Consider the following 14,558-nt stretch of genomic DNA (forward strand, 5'->3'; position numbering starts at 1 on the left):
GAAACTGGGTGAGTACAAGGAATATCGCCTCGTGTCTCGCTGTACACCTAGCAGTAAATACCTTCCTGGCAGTTAAAGCAGCTTTAACCAGCATCTTGGGGACGTGAGAGAGAAAGAGAGAGAGAGGAGAGAGAGAGAGAGAGAGAGAGAGAGAGAGAGAGAGAGAGAGAGAGAGAGAGAGAGAGAGAGAGGAGAGAGAGAGAGAGAGAGAAATATAAGTAGTATATATGATAGAGAAAATAGGTCGGGAGCCAGTATATTAGACAACCTATGGTTAGAATGACGGGATCCCAGAGCTAAGAGGTGGATCTTGTAGACACAAGATGACAAATGTCTGCAAGATGCAGCAAGCTCACCAGACACACCTACAGCCAGCCTAGTGGCTCCTTCAGTCGCTCTTCACACCTCAAGTGTCCAACAGAATAGCGTCGACATACACCAACGTTCTTGGTCAACATACACACTCGCCGCATATTTTAGTCCTGGACAATATTCAGGACTAATTAAGACTTGCTGGTTGGTCAGTAAGCTGTGGTGGCGGCCTTAATAACCTTCCTCCAGAGGTTGATAGGTGTTAGGCCTAACACCAAGACAAATGAACGGATAATACGTCAAATTTCTGAAGATGTTTTGAAATAGTTTATCAAATCATTGCCTGGACCTGTCAGCATGTTTGAAGACCAGGATGTCCCACAACAGCGGCAGGAACAAGTTGTTGAAATCGAATGTTGGAGTTGCTGTTTCACCAGCGAAATGTTGCAGATGTTGCAAATTGACTTATGTATCAAGTATCGTTACAAGAAGCAGGATGGGCAAAAAAACTGCAAATTGGCAGACACTTGTTTTGCTTGCCTTAATGTTGAAAATGTGAGTCAGTGGAAGCATTTTTTTTTACCAAGTAAGTGATCAAAATCTTACCCCCGTAACACTCCATATTCTGGGACCTGTAATTGGGTTCAATAGTCCTTAAAAATGGGCATTTATTACACCAAGAGCTACGACGGTGTATATTAAATTGAGAAGTCCACCCAGCTAATTCTCAGTGTATACGCAGTGGAGTTTAATTTAGTCCTGAACATATGAACATGGCTCAAGATTCAAACTTTCATTCATAGTATATGTTTCAAGTTGTGAAAGTTTCGCGTATGAATGGTAACTTGTGACTAGCTGTGACTGGTGACAGAGAGTGAGAGTCACTCAGAGTCACTTACTCAGAGAGTGAGAGTCTCATATATAACCACTTATAGCTACGTCTGTGTCAAATGTAAGCACATGACTACAGGCAGAGAGGAACAGACAGAGTGAGACAGAATGAAACAAAGAAACAGAAATAGGGAAGGGATAGTGTTGGCATACGCTTGGGAGGCCGTATATATTTAGTATTAATGTGGGGAACCTCCGACAAGCCGCCGGCTTCTTGTCCTCGTCGAGGGCCACTAGAGAGAGAGATGGTGGCCCTCAGATGAAGGCGACTAGATCCATTCATTAATAGTTATATCTTGTCATTTTCTTGAGTATTTTATGATGCCATAATACGAGGTCGATCTGGGTACTAAGTCTATATATATATATATATATATATATATATATATATATATATATATATATATATATATATATATATATATATATATATATATATATATATATATATATATATATATAATATAATTAATATAATATGAATCTAATATTGATTTAAAGGGATATTTCGTGGGTCTAATGCTAACCTAGACAGTCGGCCTCGCCGTAAGCAATTTAAACAAAGCTAAATTTCCGGTGGCCACCGCGGCGGCGCGCGTAGGGGCCTTGCTTGCGTGGCACGAGGGAGAGGAGGGATAGAGGGGGGGGGGGAGAGGGAAGACAAAATGGATAGTAACGTAAACAGGGGATAGGAGTGAGGGTATAGGGGCGGTCTAGCTGGCTTTACGAGGTACCTTTTTGAATGCTTCCTGGATCTTGGCTTTCAGGTTGATGATGTGACGAATAACAGCTATCGTTATCCACGGAGCTTCGTTGCCTGTACGGCTGGACTATTACGGTTGACAACGAGAGTCACTCGTACCTCGTCATGCGTGCTGTTCAAGGTCGCTGGCGTGATGGGAAGGAGGTAGAACGTCTTCTGGTAATGGCTGAAGAGCCTCGTCCTCCTCCTCCTCTCCTGTCGTCTCAATACTTGACGACGTCGTAATCCGTCCCTTTCTCAACGTACGGCGAATGCTGTTTTAAAGTGTCGTACGTTCTGTGAAGTTCCCAAGTTGGTAAACTGTTTGATATATGTAAACACAGGCGCCATGATTCGGGGCAGAGAGATGTAGAGGTTTCGTCAGCGGTTACGCGCTTTGGGGATGTGGTCGAGGGGTCCCGGGGGAGAGAGTGGAAGGATATTTGCTCCAGTATTTGGGTTGAAGGACCGCCCTGACCTTGGGAGTCCTACGGGTCCTTGGCCGCCCGCCCAACCCACCTGCCCGTTCTCCCAACCCACCCGCTCTGGGCCCCGGATACCCACTTCCCTACATACCCTCTCCTTCACCGACATACCCACCCCGCTCTCTACCCATGTACACGTTCATCACCTTACCTCACACAGATACCCGCTTAAAATTACATCTCTACATGCCTATTTCCCCGCCCACATATCCACATGCCTATCACCCCGCCCACATATCCACATGCCTATCACCCCGCCCACATATCCACATGCCTATCATCCCGCCCACATATCCACATGCCTATCACCCCGCCCACATATCCACATGCCTATCACCCCGCCCACATATCCACATGCCTATCACCCCGCCCACATATCCACACCCATTCCTGCTCATATCCCAGCTTTTAGTCTGTCTCCTATCCCCACTTTCAAGTGCTACAGCCTGCGAATACCCTCCGTTCCCAAAGTGCTACAAGCTTGCTGTGTCCTGTGTCCTGTATCACCTCTCGGGGCTCACCTGAGCTGTGTCTCACCTCCTCTGCTCTGTGTCTCGCTGTCTTTCACCTTGTCTTAAGCTGTTGCGTTAGTAAGATTGCTTTTTTGTATTTTTTTTTTGTATTTTAATACAATCTTTTCTCCTTAAATTCCCAAATTGTTTCATTGTTGGTAAGAGCGTGACGGTCGCTGTGAGCAGGTGTACGTTGGAGATCGTTCAAGCATCTTAAGGTATTAGTGTGCAGGGTGTCTTCCCCCCCCCCCCCCCCCCGGCTCACCTTTTTTTTAAAGGAGGAGGAAGGGGGGGGGGGGGCAGTAAAGAAGGTGGAGAGGCACAGGAGAAGGGGAAAGATGGGAAATGGGAGTTATTATAGTAGGCGGTCTGACCCTTGTCCCTCCCTTTCTGGTTTTTAAGCCCTTCCCCTTCCCTTTCTTGCTCTCTGTTCCCCCCTTCCCTTTCGTTTCCTTCACCTCTTGCCCAGCCACTTGGGGATGGGGGGAGGGGGGGGGGGGACGGGGGAGCGATGGTCTCGCTTCATGCAGGTCGGCGTTCAATCCCCCGACCGTGCAAGTGGTTGGGCACCGTTCCCCTCCCCCTGTCCCATTCTAGTTCCCTTCCTTTCTCCCCCCCCTTCCTTCTCTCTCTCTCTCTCTCTCTCTCTCTCTGTCTCTCTGTCTCTCTCTCTCTCTCTCTCTCTCTCTCTCTCTCTCTCTCTCTCTCTCTCTCTCTCTCTCTCTCTCTCTCTCTCTCTCTCTCTCTCTCTCTCTCTCTCTCTCTCGTTCACTCCATGTCCCCCCCCTCTTTGCTCCTACGTTCACTGCTCTCCCCTCTTCCTCCCTCCCCGCCCCCCCCCGCCCCCCCTACCCCCCCTCCCCCCCCCGCCCCACACCCCCACTCCTGCCCTCCGTAACCTTGACCCTGAGCGACGGGCCGCCCGCCCTGGGCCCTGACACTTCCCCCATCTTAAAAGGGCTTATATACCTCCCTATTCCTCTCCTTGAGATAACATAACCTTACCAGTGGCTCGGTATATCAGGGTGGTCGTTGATGGGGGGGGGGGAAGGAGGTGTGAAAGGGGGGGAGGGGGAGGCAGGTACGTGTTACAAACCTCTGAACCACGAAATATATATATATATTTTATATTATTTTTGTTAATATATCAATTGCCTTCACTTAGTGAGTGTGGAAAGGTTTGAATTGTCTGCAGAGGTTTGAGAAAGTTGCATCACGGGAGATTGCAGTTCACGGGAGTGAGGACCTCACGTTGCAACCCCCAGCTACAAGGGCGGGCTGCTGATGCAACAGTCACTGTTACTCGACGTTCCCAACGCCCTACGGAAGGGGGCCAGTCGATCTTAAGCGGAGGTGGTGGTGCTGGTGGTGGTGCCGGGTTCCATTCCCGCGTGGGCATGGACATGTCTGGGTACCTGGGAGTTACAGGCAGCTGTTGTAGGTTGCATCTTGCATCTAAAAGAGGAGGTCCTACTCCAGTATGTGGTAAGTAGTGGCTTGAGGGGGAGGAGTGAGAGCACGAATCAGCTGCCTAGCACCCTCCTAGCACCCTCCTAGCACCCTCCTAGCACCCTCCTAGCACCCCCTAGCACCCCCTACTGATAACACAGTGCCACCTGTTGAGTATGACCTAACTTCTACTGGGCTTGCATACTTAGACGTAAAAAACGCAGCTGTTTTGCTGAGCAGAAACGTACAAAGTAACATACTTTAATTTTCACTAACGTCGCATTTTTAACAGATTGGTCTGTTCCGTAATAAATGCGTCGTTTTTAGATGACGGGTCGCCATTATGGCCTCTCCTGGGTAGGCCTAGCAAGCCATGGCCTCTCCTGGGTAGGCCTAGCAAGCCATGGCCTCTCCTGGGTAGGCCTAGCAAGCCATGGCCTCTCCTGGGTAGGCCTAGCAAGCCATGGCCTCTCCTGGGTAGGCCTAGCAAGCCATGGCCTCTCCTGGGTAGGCCTAGCAAGCCATGGCCTCTCCTGGGTAGGCCTAGCAAGCCATGGCCTCTCCTGGGTAGGCCTAGCAAGCCATGGCCTCTCCTGGGTAGGCCTAGCAAGCCATGGCCTCTCCTGGGTAGGCCTAGCAAGCCATGGCCTCTCCTGGGTAGGCCTAGCAAGCCATGGCCTCTCCTGGGTAGGCCTAGCAAGCCATGGCCTCTCCTGGGTAGGCCTAGCAAGCCATGGCCTCCACCGGTCATAAACAGGGCCTCTTGTGGGTGGGTGGGGGGGGGAGGGGTTAAGTAATTAGATCATTACCGTCCATGTGTTGTTAGTTTGAGGTGGTCCTTGAAGGCGGTAACTAAATACAACGGATATCTTGTATATGGAACTTAGGAGGCCTGGTCGAGGACCGGGCCGCGGGGACGCTAAGCCCCGAAATCATCGTAGGGGTAAAACCTCAAGGTAACCCAAGTGGGGGAGAGGGACAGCCGGAGGCGGAGGAGGAACACCGGCCCTCAAGGTCGTCCTCGTGTCGAGGGCTATTTCTGGCGCCTTCGAGGTCAATAGTGAGTCAATGTGTCCCTTCCCCCCTTCCCCCCCCCCTTCACCAGCTGAGGACACCACCAGCAGATTAACAATCGTCAGTGCCTGCTTGTTGCTGTGGAGTAGGAGCAGGGGGCGGTGGCCGGGGGGGGGGTTACTGGGGCGATATGGGTGGATATTTTTTTTTGAGGGGAGGAGGAAGAGGGGGTGGGGGGAGTAAAGAAAATGGAGTGGCACAGGTGAAGGGAAAGTTTAGAAACGGGTAAATACAGTGAGAGTTATGATAGGTGACGGACTGTCCGCCTTGCTGACACAATTTGAACGCTTCTAGCGAATTGTTTGTGTGCGTGAGGGGGGGGGAGGGGGTAAGGGTTATTGGTAAGGGTACATGACCTTGTGAAGACGAGAGGGGGAGGGGGAGGGGGAGGTAGGAGGGAAGGGGGGCGGATGGAGGGACCATGGATTGTTGGAAGGGGGGGGGGGAAAGGGGGGAAGGGGGGAGGAATGGCTGGCAAGCAGGGAGCAGCAGCAGCAGCAGCAGGGACCTTGAACAGGCCGTTGACCGTACGACAATCACCTCTAGCGATGACCTTCACCACCACCCCCCCCCCCCCCCCAGGTACTAAAGGGTCTGTCCCAATTCTGAAGATCTCCTTGTTACACGCTATGACCCAATACCCGCCACCGTCAACTACGATATTTTTAGCTCCCCCCCCCCACGATATTGGTCACCAGGAGGCCTTCCTCGTGCAAGCATTTATACACAGAACCACTGGCGAAACCTGTACATCTTTCCTCAGTCATGGCGGCTGTGTTTACATACATTAAACAGTTTACGAGCTGGAAAACCTCACAACCCGAGGTTATTGTTGTTATAAACAACCTCGTATATAGTGCTTCGGTGCTCATACACTGTTTAATAAAAGTAAACAAAGCCGCCATGATGGAGGAAAGATATACAGGTTTCGTCAGTGGTTGCGTGTAAATGCTTGGTGAATCCTGGTCCGTGAACTCAAGCTCCCCACTCCCCCACAAAAAAAAACTTTGTTGTCGAGAACGGTTTCACTATTTTCAAAGCACAATTGAGGCGTAGTTCAGTGGTCTGGTCCACCTTGAACCTGGTGTACTATGAGGGTCAGAGCACAACCAGTTCAACTCCACGTACTTCCAGCCCCCAGATGATGATGACGTCACCAGGGGGAACGACGCGACGACTTTTCAGTGTTGATGTTTGACTTAAACAATGTTGGGAAGATCTTAGAAGATGTTAGGGGGGATCTTGGGCGCTGTTAGGGGGGAGGCTACTCGGTATACGGGCTCACCATAGCCCGTGCTACTTGGAACTTTTTTGTTCCAAGTAGCGAATCTTAAACAACTAGGAGGATGCTAGGCGGTGCTAGGAGTGCTGCTGTTTACTGGGTGTTTGAGAGGGGGGTTTGCTCAGAGAGAGAGAGAGAGAGAGAGAGAGAGAGAGAGAGAGAGAGAGAGAGAGAGAGAGAGAGAGAGAGAGAGAGAGAGAGAGAGACAGAGAGAGAGACAGAGAGAGACAGAGAGAGAGACAGAGAGAGAGAGAGAGCAACAACAACACTCAAGTGTAGACTATATACCTACCACTCAAGCGCCACAAGTCAACGCTCACCATTATCACCAAAAAACACGAACAAACGGAACAAAATAATAAAAAATACCCGCTCATGAGCTCATCACTAGAAGATCTTCTAATCGTTTTGAATTCATCAGTGATAAACACAAATAGGCAATTATTACGAGGAAAAAAATCAATCCTAAAACTGGAAAAAAAGGGGACAAGATCAAAGCCATATAAATATATAGATGAAGACCCATAGAATAACCCAATATGGCTGGGACCTTGGTGGTCTAGACGTCCCTGGGGCTAGCTTGGCTACAAGGCTGAATGGTTTAGCCCCCGGGGGGCTCAAGCCCCCCACTGGAGAAAGGAAGCTGGGTACGTATCCCCCCAGTAGGAAGTACGTTGGTTTTTCTCCACCTCCGCACCACCTTCTCCACCCCTTGGGCAAAAAACATACTCCAGTGACGTTTGATCGACGGAAGGAGGATGGATTCAACGTTGATTCGACGTCAAAATCAGCGTCGGGATGACGGTATTGACGTCGAGTTAACGCAATGTCAACGACGTGTGTGTGTGTGTGTGTGTGTGTGTGTGTGTGTGTGTGTGTGTGTGTGTGTGTGTGTGTGTGTGTGTGTGTGTGTGTGTGTGTAGGCTTTGGAAAATCTGTTTGGAACACAGTGGGCTCTATAGGGCCTTCTCCAGGGCAAGAAGTAGATCAGAACAAAAACCAAAGGGTTACCAAAGGGCTACCAAAGGGTTATAGGCAGGTCATAGGGTTTCTCATTAGCCCAAAAATTGAAGTTGTGGCGAGGCAGGATCAAGTGTGTGTCTGGTGAGGTTGGCGGCTCATATGTTATGTGATGATATAAACAATGGCTTTACTGAGAAGTATATCAAGTATATGTATATATAAATGTAGTATTTTTCCCTTGTAAATTGATATAAATATGATCTTTATATTGTGTATTGTTTGATAAAGTCAAAAATATATATACAAAACCAAACCAAAGGTACTCTGGAACAAGACCAAAAAGTCTTGAACAATAAAAAGTCCTGTAGAACAAAAGGTCCTGGTGAACAAGACCAAAAAAAGTCCTGGTGAACAAGACCAAGAGCCGTATCACTACAAAAGTGAAAGTTGGCCCACACGATGCCAACTTTGAGGACAACCCACTCTGACTTTGGCTGGCTTGTCTGGGTCGTCCCGATGGGCACAGTACCCTAGAGCAACCCTAATCTGGGGCCTCCCTAGTAGGCACAGTACTCAACCCTATCAACCCTAATTTTGGGTACTGTGTCCCGCCTGGATTGCTTGACAGACTTGCAGTTATACTACGCTTTCAGTATGCTCGCCTGGCTCTGTCAGCGACTCCCTGTTCCGAGGACCCGGGTTCGACTCCTGGCAGATACATTTAGGATGAGTTTATTTCATCTGATGCCTCTGTTCACCTAGCAGTAAAACAGGAGCCTGGAAGTTTGACAGCTGATATGGACTGCATCCTGCGTCCGTGTGTGTGTGTGTGTGTGTGTGTGTGTGTGCGTGCGTCCGTGTGTGTGCGTGCGTGCGTGCGTGCGTGTGCGCGTGAGATAAATATGTGGTGGATATGATAAGAGGAAAAACTTGGTCGGGAATGAAAACATTAGACAACTGATGGTCAGAAAGGCGGGGCCCAAGAGCTAACAGCTCAGGGGGTCCAACAAGCACAATATCAGTATGTATACATCATTCATATCCTTCCACATATACATTATGTTCCAAAAAGTCTTAATCACACACAATCAACTTTTTTTCAATGTTTTATCTACGTAAAAAAAAAAAATGAAACTGTTTGACCTCACCGGAAACGCACTCACCCAATCAACCCCCTTAACCTATCAAGGCCGACGTATAGAAAACGTCAATATTTCTTCGCTTTGCATTTTCTTTTTTTACAAACACATCGCATATTTTTTAACGCATTAAGTGGGAGGACAGTTTGAAGGGGTAACTCCCCTAGACGAGGCGAGTCCCTATTGATCGATCTTCCTTATGTTATGATTAATAGGGAAATAGTCGATATTTAGCCGCGGTTTAGCTGGCCCAAGAACTAGAGCTTATCTAGGTATGGAGCCCTCTATGTAAGAGACCTTCAGGTAAATCCAGGTAAAAATATATATTATTTCTTGCTTAAGATTGTAAACTATTTGGAAGACAGAGCACAGTGGGCTACACAGTGTGTGTACACTCGCTGGCTTGGCACGGAAACCAGGGTAAGGAGGCGGAAAGTGAAGGGCTTTGTGATTGGTCTATATGGAACGGGGGGGGGGGGGGAGGGGGTCACTGTCCCATGTGACGTCATACAGTGACTTGTGACGTCACTGCCTGGTTTCCCTTGGAGGTGAACCTTGGTTCATTAGGACACGTGGGGTCCCCCCCTTATATCGCAATTCATGCGTCAGGTTTGTCAGCAACGCGCATGTAATAACAGCCTGGTTGATAAGACCGCCAGTCCCAGGGAGAGGCCAGGTAGAGATCGGGCCGCGGGGGGGACATTGATCCCAGGAACGAGTACAAGGTAGACCAGTGACTATATAGTGTGTGTGTGTATACCTGTGGCTCCGACCTGGCTGGGAGAGACTGTGCTGCCTTCACCACACACACACACACACACACACACACACACACACACACACACACACACACACACACACACACTCTCACTCACTCACTCACTCTCACTCTACTAGGTGAGTACACACCCTTCTCTCTCTCTCCCAGGGCCCCCCCTCCTCACAAACCCACCTCCCCCCGGCCTTACTGAGTGACTGGACCCTCCCTCCCCTCCCCCTTCCCCCCCTCACACACACACACACACTCAACCCTCCTCCTCCCCTCCCCCTCCTCCCCCCACCCGTCCCCAACACTAGCTCAACCGCTCACCACCACAGCGGCAGCCAGTCCAGCATCTCACACTTTCCCGTGCGGACGGGGCGCTCGATAGTGAAACCGACTCCCCAGCACCCACGTGTCTACTCACTCACCTATTTCACCGTGAACGTTGAACGCACTCGTTGCCTTACTACTACCCTATTTTAACACCTATTTATATCTCTCTATATATATATATGCCCATTTGCATATGTCTGAAAGAAAAGGAATCCCACACACACATGTGAACTATTTATATAAAACTGTGACATCGAAAATAGTTTTGTGTTGTGTTTGTGACCATCAAAAGGAAGACATGAAAACAGAACTTGAATCAGAGTTGAGGTAGTGAAAGTTATAGTGGAGGAGGAGGAAGGAGATAGTGGTTTGTGATACTAGTGCTGCTTTCTGCAAGGCGGTCCTCTCTCTATATATATATATATATACTAGCAATGTTTTGTGATCAGGAATTCTACGAGGGTCCAATGGAATCGCAAGTCCTAGTGGACAAGACTGTTATTGGTGAGTTGGTTGGGACTTTGTTTTTGTTGTGTGTAAAGGCATGAGTTTACCTTGGTGTACACTGGACATTGGTGTACACGGACTTTTAAACTTGAATTTAACGTGAGTTGACTGTATCTAGACTTCAATTTATATCGAGTTGACTTCTTTAGACTTCAATTTAAATTGTGTTACTGGATCTTGGACTTATTTTTATTTTATTTTATTGTATTTTATTGTATTTTATATACACGAGTTCTTACACTCTTGTACAGCCACTAGCAAGCATAGCGTTTCGGGCAAGGCCTTAATCCAAAATTTTCCCCTGAATAAGACCCGCCAAATCGTTTAAAAACCAGGTACCCATTTTACTGTTGGGTGAACAGTGGGTACAGTTAAGGATTAGCGCCTAGTCAATCCTCCCCGGGTAGGATACGAACCCAGACCAAAACGTTTGCGAAGCGCTGATCGAGTGTTTTACCTCTGTACCATGAGGACTTTTGTGAACCTAATTAAATCCGCAATTTCACGCATGGACTGCCAGCTTTAGCTATTATATCAGCTTATCAGTTAATACAATACAGGTGATCATGTACATATATATATATATATATATATATATATATATATATATATATATATATATATATATATATATATATATATATATATATATATATATATATATATATTTGCCCAAATGCTTACGATCACTATTTTATCATAATGGATAAAGTCTTGGGGAAATCATCCCCAATTATTTACACCTCGGAAGCCTTATCCCTAATTGGCGATTGCCTATTAGATATTTTGTAAATAGATGAAGTCAACTTGGCTATTGGATTCATCTGATTTCACTATTAACCAATTCGCGCAATTTTGTCCCCAGTAAATAAACAATGAGGAGAAATGTATGATATAGACACTGTGTTAATCAATTGATGTATTCTCAAATGTATTACAGCATACACTTTCAATACAGTACTGTAGTTCTCCCCAAGTCACCATTATCATCACCATCATAGACTCTCACTATCAGTATAAACCACTCTCACTATCATTTTCACTTTCCTCGTGCTCTTAAAGAATTACTTTCTCTTCTCTTACAGAGTTTGACGGAACTACGGTGCTGTGTCGCGTCTGTGGCGACAAGGCTTCAGGATTCCACTATGGCGTCCACTCCTGCGAAGGCTGCAAGGTAGGCATCCCACGGAGGTTTCCAGAGGGGGTTCGAGGACTTTCAAGGGGCCGGGAAGGGCCACATTCGCACACAAGTGCTTCGACAAACCTTGTTTTCAGATGGTCAAAACAGATATATGTAAATATAATACACCTACTGTCCCCTATGGCGGTGTGTTCACGCATAGGGTGAGTGGCACTGATCACTACTGTCCCTATGGCTGTGTGCTCACTCATAGGGTGAGTGGCACTGGTCACTACTGTCCCCTATGGCGGTGTGCTCACTCATAGGGTGAGTGGCACTGGTCACTACTGTCTCCTATAGCGGTGTGCTCACTCATAGGGTGAGTGGCACTGGTCACTATTGTCCCTATGGCGGTGTGCTCACTCATAGGGTGAGTGGCACTGGTCACTACTGTCCCTATGGCGGTGTGCTCACTCATATGGTGAGTGGCACTGGTCACTACTGTCCCTATGGCGGTGTGCTCACTCATAGGGTGAGTGGCACTTCCCAATAAACTAGCTCTTTGGGGAAACGTTGAAACAAACTGAAACCATGGTTGAATGGGAGATATTTGTAGGGTGGGCTGAGGGTGGGTGCCCCAACCCACCCTTAGTCTTCATTCTTTCCCAAGCCCACTCTCACCTCTTTCCCAAGACCCTGCCCACCCCCCACCCCCACCTCTCCCCCAACCCTCCCTCCCCTCACGCGGAGAGCAACAGCGCCTCAAAAATAGACTAAGCAACTGCTCCGAGTCGCCGAGGTCCCCTTGAAGCGAGCCCGGGGGTGAGGGGACAATGACCCCCCAGACTGTTAGTGCGTGTGTCATGCACTGATTCCTCTTGCCTGCCCCACGACAGTCCCCCCCCCTCCCCCACACCCCCCCCACACACACAACGCTCCCTGCATGACGGACCAGCGTTCTCCAGTTCACGATGTGTAAGTTTTAGTAGTGAAAAAGAGTTGCCTGAACGCCGTCGCGGCTACTGACCTCCTGACCCTCTGCAGCAAGTTGGCACTGACTCAGCAGTGGCACTGACTCAGCAGTGTGCCACTGCCGCAGCTGGGGCACTCGTGGTTCAGGCCGTCGTGACCTAATACCCTCCTTGTTGACATTTCGTCTGAGCCAGTTCTCTGAAGGCTTGCAAGTCAACACCAGGGCAATGGCCTTATGAACGACATTAAAACATTCTTTGGGCATTCAAACTTAAAATTTACCAAGAAGAGATTATAAATAAACTTGAAGATTAATTTACTTTCTCATACTTCCACAAGGTGAGGGAGGGAATTATCAAGGGGAAAGCGCTATGCCATTATGGATATATAACACTTGTGAAAGGGTCAGGATAAGGATTGGGGATGGGACGGGGGGAAAGGAATGGTGCCCACCCACTTGGACGGTCGGTGATTGAACGCCGACCTGCATGAAGCGAGACGCGTCGCTCTCCCGTCCAGCCCAAGTGGCTGGGCCTACCACTAGGCGACAGAAGTAAACTTAAAGCTTCCTTGACTTTTTGTTACTAATACCGTGAAGAGAGTTATAAGAAGCACCTCGCAACATTGTCTAGACGTGTTATTAATACCTGTGGCATCGTGTGTTGGTGGCAACGATGACTGCGATAACCTCCACATTGCAGTGTTGGCAACAGTGTGTGCTCTTGAGCCAAAATATTGGGGCCAGATGGGCGGGTTACTGACCTTGTTCTTATCTGGTGGGCGCCCACCCAATTCCACGCCCACCCACTGCAGGTGGGTGGGCGTGAGGTGTTTGTGTGTGGTTGGGGGGGGGGGGGGGGGGCTCACCTTATTCAACACCCACTGTACAAGTCTGTGGGTCGTACATGCCTTCATTCGACACCCACTGCAGAAGTCTGTGGGTCGTACATGCCTTCATTCGACACCCAAGTCTTTGGGTCGTACACCTTAGTCAAGGTTCCCAGTGGTGTAACTAGAAGCCAAGAATATCCAAGGTGATTAGGTGAAGAATTCCCAAGGTGAAGTAACGAAGGGAAGGGAAATGGCAGGAGAAAGTGCAAAGACATTACGACTATATCGCACTTGGAAGGGATCAGAATAAGGTTTTGGGATGGGACCGGGGAAAGGAATGGTGCCCAACCACTTGGACGGTGTAACGAGTAGTCAATAATTCCCAAGGTGGTGTAGCTAGTATCCAAGGTTTCCCCAAGGTAGTGGCAAGTAGCCAAGAATTCCCAAGATGGGGCAACTTGAAGCCAAGAATTCCCAAGGTGCTGCAGCTTAAAGCCAAGAATTCCCAAGGTGCTGCAGCTTAAAGCCAAGAATACCCAAGGTGCTGCACCTTGAAGCCAAGAATTCCCAAGGTGCTGCAACTTAAAGCCAAGAATTCCCAAGGTGCTGCATCTTGAAACCAAGAATTCCTATGGTGGAGTAGCTAGTGACAACGGTTTCCACAAGGTGATGTAGTTAATAACCGAGAGTTCCAAAGATGGTGTATCGTAAGGTCTTCAAGGCTGCCCAAATGAACCTTGATTGTCAGGGACACTGTCCATATAATAATGTGTTGACGTCTTTCACTCACTGGCATATCTCCCTCACCCCCCCCCCCTCTCTCTCTCTCTCTCTCTCTCTCTCTCTCTCTCTCTCTCTCCTATCACGGTGGCCTTTCTGGCAAAAACAATACCATAATGAATCGGCACGGTTGGCAAGCCTGCTGTTGTGGTGATTTGAATTGATTTCAGATTACATCTGTATATCTTTGTATATATATCCCAGCCGCATTTATATATGCTGGTATAGCGTATGGCAAGTTGCTGTACTGCTTCGTACGGTACCATTCATGTATATCTTAGTATGATGGTTGCGGTGTACTGTATATTCTGAGTTGTGATAAGTTATACCAGTTTAAACAGGTGTGGAAGCTGTATGGCTAGTGAGTGGTAGCCGGGAAAGTAATGATAAAGCGAGGAGTATT

The 14,558-nt window shown here is 48.3% G+C and overlaps 1 protein-coding gene across 4 annotated transcripts in view; it reads left to right on the forward strand.

Moving 5' to 3' along the window:
• The window catches only part of Eip75B (Ecdysone-induced protein 75B), a 223,473-nt gene that overhangs the window by 181,350 nt on the left and 27,565 nt on the right, over nt 1-14,558 (forward strand). For 3 of the 4 annotated variants that reach the window (XM_045761053.2, XM_069301301.1, XM_069301302.1), the window contains exon 2: nt 11,538-11,626. In XM_045761053.2, the coding sequence (XP_045617009.1) occupies nt 11,538-11,626 (89 nt within the window). Of the gene's footprint in view, nt 1-9,951; nt 10,450-11,537; nt 11,627-14,558 lie in introns of those variants that run through there. The other variant, XM_045761055.2, reaches the window with a different exon arrangement.

The sequence above is a fragment of the Procambarus clarkii genome, chromosome 45 (genome assembly GCF_040958095.1).
Source record: "Procambarus clarkii isolate CNS0578487 chromosome 45, FALCON_Pclarkii_2.0, whole genome shotgun sequence".
NCBI classification, from domain to species: Eukaryota; Metazoa; Arthropoda; class Malacostraca; order Decapoda; family Cambaridae; genus Procambarus; species Procambarus clarkii.